At 36.9% G+C, this 19,261-nt stretch overlaps 1 protein-coding gene across 1 annotated transcript in view; it reads right to left on the reverse strand.

The window, feature by feature from the left end:
- The window catches only part of FBXL17 (F-box and leucine rich repeat protein 17), a 299,573-nt gene that overhangs the window by 271,341 nt on the left and 8,971 nt on the right, over positions 1–19,261 (reverse strand). Inside the window, exons 2-4 of the mRNA XM_061478709.1 lie at positions 18,816–18,938; positions 16,257–16,514; positions 15,334–15,465 (exon numbers count right to left, since the gene is read on the reverse strand). Of these exons, the coding sequence (XP_061334693.1) occupies positions 15,334–15,465; positions 16,257–16,514; positions 18,816–18,938 (513 nt within the window). The remainder of the gene's footprint in view (positions 1–15,333; positions 15,466–16,256; positions 16,515–18,815; positions 18,939–19,261) is intronic.

The raw sequence follows: 19,261 nt of genomic DNA on the forward strand, positions 1-19,261 counted from the left end.
GCACTCTCCCATGACGAAGACTAAGGACTGCAGAAGTCGGTTGTCCTAGCAAACATATCCACAGCATACCAATATTTCCAGCATTGCAGATTTGATACATAAAGAATAACATCATTAACAGAGTTACCAGACAAAAGGAGCAATTTATTTGGGCACAAAGATTTTAGCCAAGGTATCTAAATCTTTGATCTGCCTGTTGCCTTTTACTATGCATCAAAATTTATCTTCTTTCAGAGCAGCACTTCCCACAAATACAGGCTGTAGAAATACACAAAACATGTTTAATTTAAGAAGAATCTATTAAAATTTCTTTTTGAACTACCGGGCAAAAATATTACATTTCTGCTTGCAAATTGTCTTTAAAATTACAAAGCCAATAATAAGGAAATATTTGAATTCTTGTTCTTCAAAATACATGCTAAGAACAGTGAAGCATTTATAGATAAATATACTATACTACAAAAGTTTCTGTTCAGCTAGCAGCATCTGATTGTAAACCAACTGCAATCAGAATGATACTTTTCAGATCAAAAACGCTAACTCTACAAAAAAAAAGTTTGCAACTGTTTTTAATGCATATTTAGTATCTTTACTATGTTTTAGTATCGGCTTGTTAATTATCAAACTCAAAAGCTTAAATCACAAGGAACTGATCCCCACCTTACAAATCATTAAATTTGTCACAGATACCACTTCCTTTTTGCATTACTAAATAGGTTAAAATTGACAAAAATGTTCAAAATAGGTATCCAGGTTTAGTTATTTATTGTTACACTTACTTAAAATGTACTTGGAATTTTCCTTAAAAATAGCTGTAGTTTGAGAACAGAAGCTAAAATGTTTGCTTCAAACTTCTACTCGTGTCTAATCTGATGTACAAACTGTACTACCATCATCTTCATAGGATCACAGCAAATTACTAGCAAATCCTAAGTCAGCATTAACAAACAACCAAACAAAAACACACACAAACCCCAAAATCTTAACAGAGCAACTTTTTGCATTACCTCACCCGAGTTTTATTTTAGGGAAGTAAGGTGCAGATTCACAGATTCATTAGACCTGTTCCTCCAGTGCAGTATACCTCTGAATAAACAGCTACCTCCATGTTAAAGCAAAAATAAAAGTAAAACAGCAGTATCTCACCATGCCAATACAGGATATTCCTTGTTTATATCATTCTTTTCAGTCCAAGGACAGAATGCTTTACACAAGAGAAAAACAATCACCTACATGAGCAAGTGTTATGTTACCAAGTCCTTTACTGCGTCCACACACTAATGCAGATAAACTGTCACCCTCATGAAAGGAGCAAGCAAGCTACTGTCATGTCATCTAAACTACCTGGAATTACCTTCCGAGTTAAAGAAGTTTTGAATTTCCAGGTAACTCCACCCACAACAGAAATAACACATATGGAGGAGGTGGGCAGAGAACTTCACAGACCTATCAGATACAATCACAAGAACTTTGTTACCTTATGCCAGAAAAATTACTTCCCCCAAAGCATGATGAGGCTTTTTAGCAGGGTCTCTTGTGACAGGATGAGGAGTGATTGTTTTAAACTAAAAGAGGTGAGATTTGGGCTGGAAACAAGGAAAAAATCTTTGAAATTATAGTGGTAATACACTGGTATAGATTGCCCTGAGATTTAGCAGATGGATGCGCCATCCCTGGAGACATTCAGATGTGGTTCTGAGCAACCCCATCTAGTTGAAGATGTCCCTGCTCACTGCAGGGGTTTGGACTAGATGACCTATTAAAGTCTCTTACAACCCAAACTACTCTATGACCTTGTTCTTTTATTTTCAGTCTGTATAACAGCGTATCAAGCTTAAAACCCACTGCCCAGATTTCTTCCAGGAGAAAAAAGTCAACCACTTACATCTACAGCCACCAGAGTTCCACAAGTTTCGTATCATTTCACTGAGGACTAGTGTCACAACTGAAAAACCAAAAGGTCAACTGTACAACCCTTACACAAGTTTATGTACAGTACCTCTCCCAAATGAGATGAAACCTTTACAGTAGAATAAAAAAGGGCAAATAACATCTATGAGGTGTACATACTGTAAGCAACTTTAGCTCAAAAAACACTATTTCTCTCATTAAATGCACTGCTATACACATTTGCTTAAGTTTCTTGCAAATACTTCAAACTCTGGAGAGATTGAGGAACAGTATGTGCTCTTCAGACTGCACACCCTCAAGCACACCCCTGCCCTTATATAAGCCATGCTGCTTGACAGACCTTCTCAAGCTCACTGCACAGGGACTTCATCTTATCAACCCAGCAGAAAACTACTCATTTTTAATGCTCCCCATCTGCCCGCTGCTTGAGATCACCCAGGTCAGAACAGCAGACACAGCAGACACAGTACATGGGAAGAAAGTGCAGCACGCAGTGGAACTGACTCCTTGCCATAGCTTGTGACTATGGCATACAAACAGCTAGCGAGCTCACAGACGCTCTTCTACCCTACTGAACCTTCACTTCTTGAGAGCTACAATATGAAGCTTGGGGGGGGGGGGGGGGGGGGGGGGGGGGGAAGCAGTTTTTACCCCTTACTAGTAAGGCAAGTTCAGAGCATTTATTTGGATGTCTTTGCTTCATTCTCAATTAGCCACTATGAAGCCTAAAAGAGACAAGCTTGCTTTTATTTCTTGTATATATTAGCACTTCAAATACTAGTGGCTATTCTACAACATTTAAGTACTAGTCAGATAATATCAGCAGTAGCAACCATTTTTTGTTCACCCTTCAAAATGTTATTACTCTTCTCCATTTCAGCTTATATACAGTTCAGACATTTTCTCTGTGTTTAAGCAGGAAAGTGTTAAAAAATAAGTACTTCCCATTCACATTTGATCTTTTTCACCATGATTTCATAACCTAAGTTTTTTTCTAATTTGTATTTTCATAGTTTAGATAGAAAATATATTTTTAAACCATCCTTATAATTTTGGTAGGAGACAGAACACCAGCACAATCTTTTCCACTGTTATGGTTTAACCCTGGACAGCAGCTCAGCCCCACACAGCCGCTCACTCACTGTGGGATGGCGGGAGAGAATCAGTGGGTTGCAGTGAGAAAACAAGTGGGCTGAGATGGAGAGAGTTTAACCTCTAAGGAAGAAGCCCCTCACACAAGCAAAGCAAAACAAGGAATCCATTCACCACTTTCCATGGTCAGGCAGGTGTTCAGCTATCTCCAAGACAGCAGGGCTTCATCACGTGCAGCAGTTATTTGTGAAGACAAATGCCATAATTCTAAATGTCTTCCCTTCCTCCTTCTTTCCCCAGCTTTACATACTGAGCATGACATCATATGGTATGGGATATCCCTTGGGTCAGTTGGGGTCAGCTGTCCTGGCTGCATACCTCCAACTCCTTGTGCTCCCCCAGTCTGCTTGCTGGTGGGGAGGGGTGAGAAGCAGAGAAGGCCTCAGCTTTGTGTAAGCTCTGCTCACTTACCAACACTGTTGTGGTCACAAATTCAAAATCGAGTACCATGTGAGCTGCTGTGATGAAATTTAACTCTATCCCAGCCCAAACCAGTTCACTCACAAAATTATTCCTATGGTCATATAGTTACACTCAGCTGTTCCCAGCTGTTATCCTCAACCCCTGAAAAACTTCAAAGGCTTAAAAATAATTTTGTATTTTCATTAAAAAAAAAATAAATTTTTGCATAATGTCAGAGGAAAGTACAAACTCTGTAAGGATGAAAAACAACCTTTGGATGCCATGGAGCAAGGAGACCAGAAGACAGACAGAAGCTGATAACTGAAGACCACACCAGCAGGACAGTCTTTAGGAAAGCCTCAGGCACAACACAGCTTTCAAATGGTTAACATGAGAAAAATAATAAAAACAAAAAAAAAAGTTATGATACAAATCAGAATAAAGGAGGAACACTAAAATAAGCTCTGGGGAAAACACTGGAGCAAAGCTGCACACAGCTCTGAAAAGCAGAACTGTATGTTCAAGATTATCTAAAATATGTGCGATACCTATGCCTAAATCCCAGACAAACAGATTCTCTTAAGCAACAGCATTCTGGATAAAAATAACAGTAACAGTTCAAAGACCATAGCAAATTCTACAATAAATAAGGCTGGAATTTCTAGGATGATGAAAGTACAGAAAATGTGGAACACCAAACCCAGGTTTAGGTCAGGATGCCAAGTTTACAATTAAAAGACTTCAGCTAAGCATAAATGTAAAGATTTTTTCATCTGGAGCACTGATGCTGCAATTCACAAAATTACAACAATTTAACCTTGACTCACAAAGGACAGTATTTAGAATAATTTGAGCAGTTCATTCTCCATGCCTACTCAATTTGCCCTGTAGCATATGTGCCAAAGAGCACCTGAAGAGCACCCCAAGATATCGATGAGAGAACAGGAATATATTTGTTCCCAGATACTGGTCACCATAACAGCATGAGAAGAGGGAACATAGACATTTGTAGAATTTACTTCCACTGCACTTAACTGCATACAAGGTTTCAACTCTCATACTTAAAACTTTAAGCTATGTAAAGGCACAGTCAAGTCCTTCAGGAAACAAAGTGTTTTCATCCAGCTTCAGAAATCTGACGAGTTCATTCTTCTAGCTTCATAAAAAGTTCAACTGGAATTTGCTGGAACCGATGATATAAACAATGACACCTGTTTCTCATTCATTATTTCTACATAATCTTGTCTTTGCCCTATACAAATAAGAAAGTATTTGTACTGTCTTTGATGGATGCAAATTACCACCATTTTAAAATAATAATGATACTGACAGTTTTAAGGATTTGCTTCATACTTGTGATAACTTTCAGTAAGAAGCACAACAGCTCACTGGGAGCAGTATTATCAGTTTTGATTTATTCCCTTCCCCCCAAAAGAAAACCCTATGGAAAGTGGTGATTGTTATTACAACTCAATTTAGGTGACTTCACTATCTAGCAGCACACCTTCTACTAAAACACATATTTTAGTGGGAAGATTTTTCACTCAAGTATCATGTAATTCTGTTTGTGACTAAAGGTCTGCAGTAACACTTGGACCCTTAACCCAAACATCAACTGAATATAGGTATTTCAACCAATGAAAAAGGCTCCATGTCCAGCTACCAATCCCTTGTCACCAAGATTTTAAACCAGATTAAAAGCTCAAATAACTTGTTCATGACAACAGCAAAAGCCAAAACCACCACAAAGCAAACCACCAAAAAAAAAACCAAACAAGGGCCCTACACTCTAGTTTAATTCAAGATCTACTATGTCCATTAAAATATATATAAATCTATCCTACACAGTTAAACATTTTGCTTAGTTCAGTAACATTTCATTAAGCAGATTGAAGTGTAAGTTTTCTCACAAAATTAATTAATTATTGGAATCCAGAGGGAAAAAAATTCACTGCATACGTCTTTTTCAGTATAGCAGTTACGTATTATTACAGAGGTTTTATGGCTTCAGTAAAAGCCTCTTTTGAAGGCAATATGCTATTGCAACTTCCTATTCATTTGCTTTTACTTACGTTAATGCTTTTTACATAAAACATTAACAGGGCAAATTAGACAAAATATCACAATAGTAAATAAATTTTATGGGCATCTTCTGAGCTGATGCACCATTGCTGCAAATTGCTTGTAGGTTGCTTTTAGGTTTTTCACAATATCTCCATCTATTTGGACTTTCAGTACCTGAATCTTCAATAATGAGAATATTATTCATTACAGGACTTAGTAAGTTTGATATACAAGTTCACTAACATGCCAGTCGTTCATGCACAGGCACCAGTGAACAACACTTGAATATATAAATAAATACATAACATTTTCTAATATTTTATGCAAAATATAGCATCTGCAAGTATAACATGAATTATCACCTTATAGTGTTGACCAAAAAATAGGAAAAAAGCTCTGCAACAGCAACTTTTCCACTCCTATATTATTTCGTTCTTCATTTGTCATTAATTTACAATGTAGGTACTACACATTTTGATACATAGAATACTCACAAAAAGCGGTAACAAACTACAGCCTAAAGAATTATTGTGAGTAGTATAATAACTAATTTTTTTTCAATATAAAAACTAAAGTTTTTTAAACTACAGAGAGACAGCATCATTAATCCACCACATGTCATCTAACAGAAGTGCAAAAGCATTGTCAGCAATACAGATTGCAACTCCATACATACACACACACTCACACTGTACAAGTCAACTTACAACATCAGCTAGTTGGTTCAAAAGCTCAATCAATGTACTACTTGTTTGAATGTAAAAAAAAAAAAAAAAAGAGAGAAAGAAACAAAAAAGAAGAAAGCACAGAGTAGCAAAACTGACTTCGTTATTAAGACAGAGTATTTACACACACAAACATTTGAAAGAGGCATAAAACTAGATTTACACGAAAATTACAGTCTATACACACATTTTCTTTCTGCATAGCATACTGTATAAAGAAGCCACACTAGTAAGAGACTTAACTTGGGGAACTGGCAATGAGACATGGAGTCATTCACTTCTACCAGTAGCCTAAGTCTGTGGTAACTGAAGTTAAACAATTTGACAGTCAGTAGTTTTTATAAAATAAGCTGGTGCTTTCAGTCCGGTTTCTGATGCTTTTGTGATGTGGGTATCTATCCACTATCACAAATGAACATTCCAGTTGGCAGCCACAGTAATAACTGAGTGAGCATGGAGCTGAACAAGCCTCAAACCTTGCTAGAGGTCTCTCTCTAGGTCAGGGTTTGCAGCACTTTGGTGGGGCAGTGGTTTGTAGCTTGCACTGCTGTTGCTACTCACATTGTACCTCTTTAACAGACAAAAGAGGACTTCAGTTTGCAGTGCTGTCAGTCTAAAGACTTTCACAAACTCTGAATTCATGAATTCATGTTAAAATGAAAATTTCTTTCACCTGCTTACATACAAAGTTTCCCCACTGAAAACAAATATTGAGGAGGGAAGGGGGGAGAGGATGTGGAACAGAAATCATACAAAAATACAAAAGCATTAGCAAAAATTAAAAACAAACAACAACAAAACCAAGCAAAAACGAACACTCCATGCCTCGAGTAAAATCTCCTCCTTCAGAGCTGTCTTTTGAAAAATACAACATAGAAAAATACTTTCAGTATAACTTAAGGTAATTAATTTAAAATCCAAAATGTGGTGTTAAGAAGTAAGATGAAATTTATTACCTTAAGGGGCTCCTGATTTACCTGACAAAAAGGGCTTATCAGGACTAGTTTGCCTCTTGACATATTCCCTTGAAATATAACTGACAAGTGAGGCACTTGAAGTACTTTTGGTTTATATTATAAAAAAAAAAAAATGCAGTAAATAAAAAAAGTGAGTTAAGAAACAGTTGGTTTTCTACAATCTTTTGCTCAGGATCTCCAGTAATGGTTAGTTTCAACTGACTTTGTGCTCAGTGTATTCAGTACAAATGATATAATCATCTTTTGTCAGTGACATGGACAGTGGGATTGAGTGCACCCTCAGCAAGTTTGCCGATGACACCAAGCTGTGTGGTTTGGTTGATACGCTGGAGGGAAGGAATGCCATCCAGAGGGACCTTGACACACTTGTGAGGTGGGCTGATGCCAACCTTATGTAGTTTAACCATGCCAAGTGCAAGGTCCTGCACCTGGGTCGGAGCAATCCCAGGCACAGCTACAGGTTGGGCAGAGAAGAGATTCGGAGCAGCCCTGCGGAGAAGGACTTGGGGGTGTTGGTTGATGAGAAAATGAACATGAGCCGGCTTCAGTGTGCTCTCGCAGCCCAGAAAGCAACCGTATCCTGGGCTGCATCAAAAGGAGCGTGACCAGCAAGTCGAAGGAGGTGATCTTGCCCCTCTGCTCTCTTGAGACCTCACTTTGATTATTGCCTACAGTTCTGGTGTCCTCAACATAAAAAGGACATGGAACTGTTGGAACAAGTCCAGAGGAGGGCCACAAGGATGATCAGCGGACTGGAGCACCTCCCGTATGAAGACGGGCTGAAAAAGTTGGGGCTGTTCAGCCTGGAGAAGAGAAGGCTGCATGGAGACCTCATAGCAGCCTTCCAGTACCTGAAGGGGGCCTACAGGGATGCTGGAGAGGGACTATTCATTAAGGACTGTAGTGAGAGGACAAGGGGTAATGAGTTAAAAGTTAAACGGGGGAAGTTTAGATTGGATATAAGGAGGAAGTTTTTTACTGTAAGGGTGATGAGGCACTGGAATGGGTTGCCCAAGGAAGTTGTGAATGCTCCATCCCTGGCAGTGTTCAAGGTGAGGCTGGACAGAGTCCTGGGTGACATGGTTTAGTGCGAGGTGTCCCTGCCCATGGTAGGGGGGTTGGAACTAGATGATCTAAAGGTCCTTTCCAACCCTAACTATTCTATGATTCTGTGATTGTAATCACAGAATAATTTGGGTTGGAAGGGACCTAGACCAACCCCCCTGCAATGAGCAGGGACACCTTGTACTAGATATGTTACTCAGAGCCCCATCCAACCTGACCTTCAATGTGTCCAGGGCACCTACCAGCTCTCTGGGATATTTTTCAAACTCACTCTATTTTAAAAGAGCATAAAATAGCCTACAGTGTCCCAGATTTCTAGCCATTTTCTCCTGCCTGTTTTCTAATATTTAATAAGCTACACAAAGCAAACCTCTTCAAATGCTTCAATAAGAATCCACACAAATATAATGCAAGACTCAAATGATACTTAGTTCAGTAGGCTTTGTTACAGTAACAGTTTAAAGACATGTAAGAACTCTTTAGACAGCAATCCTGGCAGCTGAACCAAAGAGAAAACAGATTCTACGGAACCAGCATAACATTCAGAAGTTATCTGCTGTTTACTGATAATTCCCTACAGTAATAACTCAAAGACCTGTTACCACTACAAAGTCAATACTGCCACCTAAAGGTGATGACTAAGTACTGTATTTATGTATTTGGTGCATATGTAACATGTTTGACAAACTAAAATACAAGAGAGACTTAATTATTATTAGTGAATACTATCAGCAATGTCATCTGTAAGGAGTTTTCGCTTTAGAAAGCTCTAGTGTAATACTTAACAGAGGATGAAGCATCCTTGTACAAAGCTATGATATACAATGTTCATATAGAGAAATCAGTCTCAGTATTGGCATCATCCTTAATATGTATGCATATGTTTAGCAAGTAACCAGTCCTATATGTAGATTGTATCTCTAGGAAGAAAATCAGCAACACTCCTGGAAACATGAGGTTTTCATTTAAGGTGGGGTAGAAGGGAGGAAACCTTCAACAAGTTACAGTTCACAACTTCAAAACAAACTAGTGAGAAAGTATTTTCGGAAAGTATTAATAAATAAGCATGGGCTTATGATTCATTTTCTGAAATTCCTCCAAGTAGAAAAACAGTTTTAAGCAGTTATATGTAAAGCACACTCTCTAGGAATATCCTTCCCCAAAAACCTCTTTTGTTTATTTGCTACCAATGAATAAAGCAAAGCATTTCTATATATTCTAAACTTCAGTAGCTCACATCATCGGCTGATGTGCAGCTTATAAGCTTCATAATACCGACTTTTTTCCTCAGTCAGCTTGCCTGGACTAAAAGCAAAGTACTCCTTTCCACATTTGCCCTATGTCATGCACAGGCCATACTGCTGAATGTAAGTGGTTTGTAGCTGACGTGTACGAAGAAAAAAATAACTGATTCCCAAAGTAAAAAATGGGGTGGGGAGGTAAAAAACCTCAGTAAAAAAACTGTAGCAATAAATAAATCAGATTACACTATGCTGTGATTCTCCAGAAAACATGAGTTTATTTTGTCCTATATATTTTCATACTATGTTTATTCCAGCCAATGCCTTAAAAAGATATGTTAAGTATTTAGCTATGTGACATAAAACTGAAATGTCTGATTTAGTCCATCTTAATTCTTTTTTATTGAAAATTAAAAAGTGTATTATTCACATATCCCAAGTATTATAGTTTCTGTCAAACATACCATCACAGCACAAATTTCTATGTATTATCTGCTACAACTGGAGAGGTGGGCAGAACACAAATAGAATACTCATCTTTAAAAATACTATTAAATAATTATCTGTAAAATACTTACCATAAAAGTGCTCTCATGCATCGAGCAAGAAAAAGACTATTACTGAACTGTCGTGGTTTAAGACCAGCTGGTAACTCAAGACACATGTGTGGCAAGACACACATGGCAAGCCACACATGTAAGTTACCAGAGAGGGAAGAATCCTTTTCTCTTCTTCTGCCAATAAATGCGGAAAGGAGCTAGGAAATACTCAAGGCTCTAGCTTCTGGGCTGAAAGATAAATCACCTAATAATGAAGGTTGCTGAAGACCTTCCCTGTTCTCTGTTTCATCAGCAAAACTCCTAAGAGACAAAAGAGGGAGCAGGAAAGCATCCTCATTAGTGGGAGTAAGACTGGGAGCTGGGAAGAGTTTTGGATGTGTATATATATATATATATATATATATATATATATATATATACACACGCACACACACACACACACACACACATATATATTTATTGTCGTGGTTTAAACCCAGCCAGACAGCTCATTCACTCATTCCCCCCCTTTTCCTCCCTCTCTCTTTCCTTACCTCCACCCCCTTCCCTGCTCCCAGAGGGATGGGGAAGAGAATCGAAAGAATGTAACTCCCACAGGTTACATAAATCACTACTGCTACCACCAATGATAATAATGATAAGAGAGAGTAACAAGGGAAGAGAATTATACACACACATATATATGTGTGTATATATATATATATATACACACACACACACACAAGAGACAAGAGTAATGGTATATTGAAAAATGTAGGATCTGAGCATGACGTGCTGTGGTGTGGAATACCCCTTTGCTTAGTGTCCTATCTCTGCCTCTTCCCAGCTTCCCCTCCTCCCTGGCAGAGCATGAGACTCAGAAAGTCCTTGGTCAGAGTAAACATTACTGAGCAACAACTAAAAACAGTGTTATCAGCACTGTTCCCAGGATGAAAGTCAAACCCACAGCACTGCACCAGCTACTAAGAAGGAAAAAAAATGACTGCTACTGCTGAACTCAGGACACAAACACTGCTACTTGGGCCAAAAATAAGTTACCTTTAAATGTCCTAAACAGCAAACCATGTTTATTGTGAGTGGACAGTGTCATATTAGAAATGTAATCAAATTAGATCATAATCATCTTACATCTGAAAACCATCAGACAAATGATTTGTCTAAATCACCAACTTCACAATATCATTTCACTAGAAAGGGAAAAATGCTGCCAGCATTCTAACTGTAGTAACTTAGCTGCAGTATTATTTCACATCTACTCCTACACAACCTTGAAAAAGAGAAAATATGGGAAGAAAGTATAATTAGGAATGTTGTCATCCCGTTGCAGTATCTAAAAATCCACTGCCCTTCAACTTTAGAAGCTCCTCCTCCTCATCCACCAGGAAAGAACACCGACCCTGGGTGGAACAGGGAGGTACAAATCTGTACCTGCCACCTGCTAAGTTTCAGCAACCGTTGTGCTATAATTTAGCCATTAAGTCACTCAGTTAAGGAAAGGCAATTAAAAACAAATTAGTGTGTAAAATCAACATAGTTAAGTGGAGAAGGCTTTTCCCAACTCTAAAAAGAGTTCTAAAATTTAGGTCTACTCTATTCATAACAACAAAGTGGAAAGTTTAAAAACTGCTTGTACAAAATAGTTCCTGGGAGCAATCCTTCCCTTAGGGTGCACTTAGTAATCGACAGACGTGCTCTGCATCTCTCTACAAAGAGAGTCACAGAACCTTTAAAACCTTTTAGGGCTTCATTCTTCTAGGGAGGGCTGCAATAAAAAGTACTCAGAGTACTGCATGTCAGTGTGAAGCAGTTCTCTTATTTTGCAGCTGAAGCTACATACTATCTATCTGGAGTTTAACAACAAAAAAAAGCACTTGGCAGAAAGTTAATTAAATTAATCAATCCATCTTCCAACAGCTTCATTCATACTAAAATTATTCACAAGGCAAACATGAAACTTATACTCACACCATTTAATTCCAGGCATAACCATAAAATAACAAGTCAAACGCAGCCAAGAAGCTAGGAAATTTCCCAGTTTTTTCTGGACTGAGTTATAATCTGTTCTTCCACTTACACTGAATTTCTGTGAGACTGACTGATTATACCAGACTGCTTAGGAACAGATAAGGAAAGACAGCTCAATGCACTGGCACACTTAGCAAGTCCTGCAATATTTTAGGGTTTTTTCCCCTGCTAGGTTTTCGAATCAGACAGATTCTTCAGAAAAGACGCTTCGCATATAATTATTTTTCCATTCAAAGGACAGAGGGAAGAAAAAAAAACAAAAAAAAACAACAAAAAAAACGCCACACTATGAAGAGATATGAATCAAACAGTTACACAAAAAACAACCACCTTGGGTTGTCAAGTTAGCCTTACAATGTTCACTTTTTCCTCATAGATCACTTTGCACCTACTTACTGTTTGCAGCTTACACTTACTACCACAACATGATCAGAATTTCAAAGAAGGAAAGTGTCTATTTTTCTGTGAAATGCCTCAGATATTAAACACAGAACATGAATTCTTCCTTCTCTGTTTTTGCTCAGCAGCCTGATAATGGAGTTACTTAGCAACAGATGAAGCAACTGAACTGTATTGCCTGATCCACATTTCACTGTAAAGCAGCACTCACAAAGGCATTATTAGGTGATGGTTGCCTCTGTATAGATGTATTTTTGAAGTATAAAATCCATTAGTCTGAGACAAGCCTACATGAAAACGCAGGCATCACATACTGTCTATAATGGACTACACATTTTGAAATTAATAGAAATTGCTTGTAAGAGTCACATGATTTTGAGCACCCCTGAAAAGGAAGAAACAAGAAAATATGAAACACCCAGAGTAGATTTAAAGTATTTACACAGAAGCTAGAGAAGCTGTTTAAAAAGGGAGGCAGGCGGGAAAGGAGTCTTCTTCCTATAGCAGATTAACCATCTATGAACTTCAGGTACACAAACTGATATGTCAAATACTTTTCTTGCCACAGAATATTTTGATTTCAGACAATGAATACTTAGTAGTTTTGAAAACATACATGCTTCCCCAAACCACCTTCTTCCCCAAAAGCGTAGGAAGTGCCACAGCAAATATTAACAGTGGTTTTATTTTAGAAGGCACTCTTAAAAACAAATGTAACTCACAGAACTTGACAAATCAAACAGTGGAATTACCATTTGCCACCAACCATGACTCCCTTGTGAGCTAACTCTACGGCATTAAGCATACCTATCTTGTCTTTCTATTATTTTGGAAAGTGAAAATATTTCTTTTACAACCGCATGAGAATATCTTGCAAGTTGCCTTGGTTTATCATAAAAAATTACACTTCCAGAAAGATTTGAAAGTCTCTTCCCCCTAGCAAGGGAAAGGCACATCAGTTTCTGCAGCTCTGTCATCTAGTGAAATCATTCAAGCGTTATTTTATTCTGAAGATTCAGCGCCATGGAGTTCACAGTTTTGTAAATTATTCTATGTTTGCATTTCCAGTCTAAGATTTAAGGAGCTGAACTTGGACTTTACAAAGCTAAAACAAGTCTGACCCAAGTTTATTTTTTCCTTAAAAATTAAGATTAGGCAGCAGCTTTAAACAACATTACACATTAAAAAACTACATTCATGAAAAGTTGTGCAAAGGGTTAATTTTCGTAAGTCATTTGACAAAATTTCAGAAATGATGAAATAATGAAAAGGAAGCTTCTGAGAGTATGTATTTTTGTCTTATTTCCAAAGATAAAGTAATGTCACATTTCCAATAATGAGGGCAACCAAACTGCAAGTGAAGAACGTCTTTCCTGTTTGTCTTAAAAACAGGAAGATACTTCGTATGTCCTATTCCAACTGAGAATTTAGATGACATTTCAGACAGTAAAACCACAAAACTTTTAAGTGTTAACAGTTGTAGTGTCAACTTCTTACATTAGGTTACATTTCAGACTATAAAGAAAATAAAAACTTCAATGTAAAGAAGCATAATATGTATTTATAAGAACATTCTCTAATGTTCATGCACTTATGCAGGCATTTGTATATAAAACAATCTTTATGTACAATTAAGTAATATTACATGTACAGCTATGCAGATCTTAAGTGTGCAAAAGTTTTTTCTCTTTCAAAGATGGATTATACTTTGAATTTCCCTACCTTCTTCCAGTTAATTTTTTCAGGAGTATGCTTTCCTTCCACACTCCTCAGAATTTTCATTTCTATTTTTTTATTTTAACCAAAATATTTTCATGCATTAAGATAAATACTGCAAGGACTAATGCTGACAGTACTCAAGATTTTATTTTAACACAGGAGGAGAGGACACATCCTTTTTTTCTGCATATAAACCATTTCAAGATCTCAGTTTTGGTCATTAGCTCCTATTTCTCAACTTTCTACATTTCTTCAAAACCAATAAATGGCAGGTTGTGGGGCTTATTAAATAGAAACCATTCTCAAATGAACCATCTCAGGCATTAGTTCGTGTTTCCTACTTGAAGCCCAATACGTAATGACTGAGTACAAGATATGCTGTTTTGTTACAATTTATTTGTTCCAGTTCAACAGCTTTCAAACTAAAGATTATAACTCTGACATCAGCTCATAATTAAGAATTCCAGTGCAAGCAAATCTGTCTACCTACTAGAAAAAAAAAATAGAAAAAGACAGTGTTCTACTATACCGTTTAGCAGATACTGGCTTTTCATGTTAGAAACAATCATTTCAAAGACTACTTATAATTAAGGACACAAGACAGTTTTATTGCTCCCTTCTACCAGCCCAGGCACACTACTCTACTGCATCCTGACAAGAAAGTGACATATTTCAAGAAAAGATTATCAGAGCATACTATCTGTAATCGAGAATCCAACCTCCAAAAACCTTTTCATTTCAGTAAATATGCACTTTTTACTGTAGGAAAACATAGTGGTATAAAGAAAAGAAACATTCCATATGGACTAAGCATCTTCCTGTACATACCAGTCATCTTCCAAGCAATTACTCCCACATAACATCATGCTGAACCCAAAAGTTAATATGCATGAGGATTACCATTAGTTTAACTTCTAGTTTGAGTGATCTTTTGAGCTCTCTCTGTAGAGCCTAAATTTTCACAGCTAGACAACATTTTTAAGCAATTCACTGCCAAAAAGCAGCTTTCAGAAGAAAGTTTTGACACTGAAAAGCAAGAGAAAGCTCTAACAATGAAAACGCTGTGAGGAGAAAAGTCAGGACATGTACTTACTAATTTGTTTTCTTGCATGTATATTCTTTGCAATTTCAGACAGCCTTTAGCTATAATGATCATTCCTTCATCTGAGATCTTGTAACACTGCCCAAAATGAATGTCTTTCAATTCTCTGCATTTTGAACCTAGCTGCAATTAAAGAAATCAAAATAATTATTTCAAAATAAAGGGGAAGGAAAAAAAAAAGAAAAAATACAAATACAAAACAAAACAAAAAAATAAAAAGCCACCAGGATTTGACTGAACTGGAAATTTGGGAGTTCAGCTTGCTTGCTGCTTCTCTGCCACCCCTTAAAAATTATCCTTCTGTACAGGTTTTATAACTAGTATCACAAACAAAAAATATTGTAATTAGATACATGGCAAAATGAAGTTGTTAACTATAGTCAACAAAATGGATCTAAAAGCAGCACCTAAGAACCAAGTTATTTATTGAGCATATATATAAGTACCTAATGCCTGTATGCCAGACTACTGATAGCATATTTAACACAACTATTTCATAGTTTACCCTTAAATGCTCCCTTAACATAAAAGAAAGAGTTGATGAAAACATCCTGCATGTCTAACAAATAAAGATCTCAGCCACCTTTGGCTTTTACGATGCAAAAAGACTTACTTAAGCACTGATTCCAAGTTGCAACTAAGCTCAGCAAAAATGAATCAGCCAGAGGTGAACTATAGGATGTCAAACTGAAGATTACATTCATTCAATACTTGGACATTTTTAAAAAAGTACACACAGACTCTGGAAAATAACATTTACTGTACTGAGAAAATACATCCATAAGCCAATTTTTGAAGTCAAAGAGGTCATCTGATTTTAATTACATCCTAGAGGATGGTACCTTCTTCCATATCACTTCTTGGCAAGCTGGAAGTTACTAACTTATAAAGAAATCAGTGGAAAGGATGGTTACCTGCTTCAGGCCTTCATCAGTGAGTCTGTCTTGATTGCCTACATGCACTTTCTGAAGAAGAGGACACTGAGAGGCAACTGCAATAATAGAGGTGTCAGAAAGCTGTTTACACCTGTAGGCAGTATACCTTAAGAGTCCAGGACACTTAATCGCTAATATGCATACTCCTGTATCAGATATATTGCGACAATCAGAAATATTGATTTCAGTAATATTCTGGCTTCTTGATGCTATCTTTTCCAACAGCTCATCAGTGACCTGCAAAGAAAACCAAATATTCAAATTTAACTTTTTTTCATAAGCATCTTTAACTTCATTGGCACAAAACCTACTATTTGTAAGATGCATTTTTGTAAGCTACTGGGTGAATGAAAGTATTTGTTTTCCCAAGATAAGAGCATACTGGTATAATCAGTTTTACAGTTATCTTTAAAAGAATTCCGCTTCAATTATTTGAGTTAATGGTCTGCTTTATATTTTAGATAATTTTCCGTGCTTTAGAAAAAAAAGGACTTGCTTGCCCTTCTATAGCAGCACTCTACTTACATACCTAAGGTAGCATTTACAAAGAAGTAAAGAGTTTATAGGTCCCTGAAATGCAACACTTTTTCTATTTAGGCTTTGGTAATCATCCAAGACCAGCGCCACTGGATAAATACCATAGCAATGCAGGTACCAATGGGGTTTTTAGCAGTAGAAAACAGTCACCTAAAGGTAGCAGTGAATGAAACTGATCAGAAGGAAAGAACAGCATAGCAGAAAAAAAACTAATTAAAACCTAGAAGTTTCCTCATGTTATTTGCTCAGTTTTAAAACTGAACACTTATTTTAAGTGTTAGTCTATGAAACCATTAAAACAGATACATGCACTATTTTCCCAGAGATCCTTTGAAGAAAAAAGGTTCTATCCACTTTGTACATGTACGCATTGTACTTAGTTAATACATCAATAATTTTAAAAGAAGCCAGTCCTACAAGACAGGCAAGAAACCCAAGTTATTCTTCATGCTCAAAATTCCAAGTTAAAACAAACAAAACCAAAGGAGGTAAGACAATGCACGGAACTCCCTCACTTTAAAAGTTTAAGTCACCTGACATGACATGTGATGAAAGTCTTTCTAACAATACCATTCAGGAATATACATCCACCACTTAGCATAGATGAGATTTAGTCTTAAGCCTGGAGAGGGCAAAAGAGTAGCACAAATCCTTTTGTCTTTCTCTTAAACAGCTGAGAAACAAACACTTTGCTACATTCAAACTTTCCCATTAGTAGTAAGTCTAATCTTTTTTTCTTCCCATTTCATCAGGCAGCTGTTAGATAGAAAACACGACAAATTGGAAAAACAAAAAATAAACCATGAACACTACCTAAACAAACACCTCCCCCCAAAACAAACAAGAAAAAAAAACAAAAAGAAAAAACCACACAACCAACAAACCAAAACAACAACCAGCAACACCACCAATAATGAAAATAACCCAAACCACCAAACCCACACCACCACACACAGAAGGATAACATTTTTGCTTAATACTGGTTTAAGAACTCAGTTTTACTGAGATCCCAACATACCTAACAGGCAAAACCATGAAAAACCTTTGAAATAAGGCTACCCCTCAAGATAGTGAGAAAAAAAGACTTAACTTGGCACATACTACCTGCAGGGCAGAAAGATGGACCTCTGGTGTGGGTCTGCTTTGGAGTCACTTGAGAAAAAACAGATCATCTACTATATGATTTTTCCATAATGGTTCAGAAATATGTTATCTAGTAACTTTAAAAGCAAGAGAACTTGCATGCTTTCTTATGCATCGGTGATTTGATAAGAACGTACATGTGGTATTATTTATGTCCAACACAGAGGACTTAATATTGCTGCTGCTTTAAATGGGAGCTCCTAGTACTCATTTCCTTGCACCCTATATTTTCATAAAACTCATAAATCTCTGCAAGTAACTGAACAACAAGAAAGCTAACTTAGGTGGCCAAACAACACAGACACCCTTAAAAGAAGTTTCCTAAGAAGGAAACTCAGGCTACGCTCTGTAAGGATCTCACTAAATTAAATCCATGAACCCCAAACATATTTAATACTAGGATCAGGTAAAGGCCTAAAAAGACACTGTTTTGTGATCAGTAGGAGCCAAATCAGTTGAAGAAAAATTAAAGAAAATTTGTTAAAACAAATAGAGCAAGCACCAGTTATGTGACCATTCTTCAAACTAGGGCATCTTTAGAAAAGATCATTAATTTCATCCTTCAATTAAAATGAAGGATGATAGCTCTTATGAATGGAACTACCACTACCTGACCCAAGACAGGCACCTACAATTCATTTTGAACAGTACTTGAGCTCACACTGTTTAAAAACTGAACAGTTGGAAGAAGCTACATTTAAAAGAGTTAATCTAAAGGTCCAGATATTTTCAGTCTCTAGTAGAAAAATCTGTGAAAGTACAGACATCATCATTTTATGTGGTTCTTTAGCTCACCTTTGGTTAAAGTACAAGTTCTGAGAACAAATTCTGAGTAGTCAAAATATGATATCTTCATACCTGTTGACGACTACTGAGATCCAGTTGCTTCCAAAACTGAAAATCTAAACAGAGATCACGCCAATATCTACAGACTAGTGACGCTGAAAGGCAACGCTCATTCAGGGATAAGTTGGAAAATATCTGTAAAGGGGAAAAAATATTAATCGTCAGAAGTAATCATATTTTAGATACAGAAATATTTTACTACTAACCCATCTTGTAAAACAAATGTATTAGAAAGCACTGCAACATTCTAGAACTTACCAGAACTTGATTAATCAAGGACAATAACAAAAAATATCTGTACCCCACAACAGCTGACAATATTAGTAAGTCACATTAGCACAACCAACAACAGAATGTCTCCTACTTAAGCACTCATTTCTTAGACAAATTCAAATGTGCTTCTGAGATGGCACATCTGAACAATTACAAATAGAAATGTTAGCTCAATGTTACTTTCA

This window comes from Pezoporus flaviventris, unplaced genomic scaffold (assembly GCF_033815535.1).
Source record: "Pezoporus flaviventris isolate CSIRO_AGI_PZ_B2104156 unplaced genomic scaffold, CSIRO_AGI_Pfla_v1 ptg000130l, whole genome shotgun sequence".
NCBI lineage: Eukaryota > Metazoa > Chordata > Aves > Psittaciformes > Psittacidae > Pezoporus > Pezoporus flaviventris.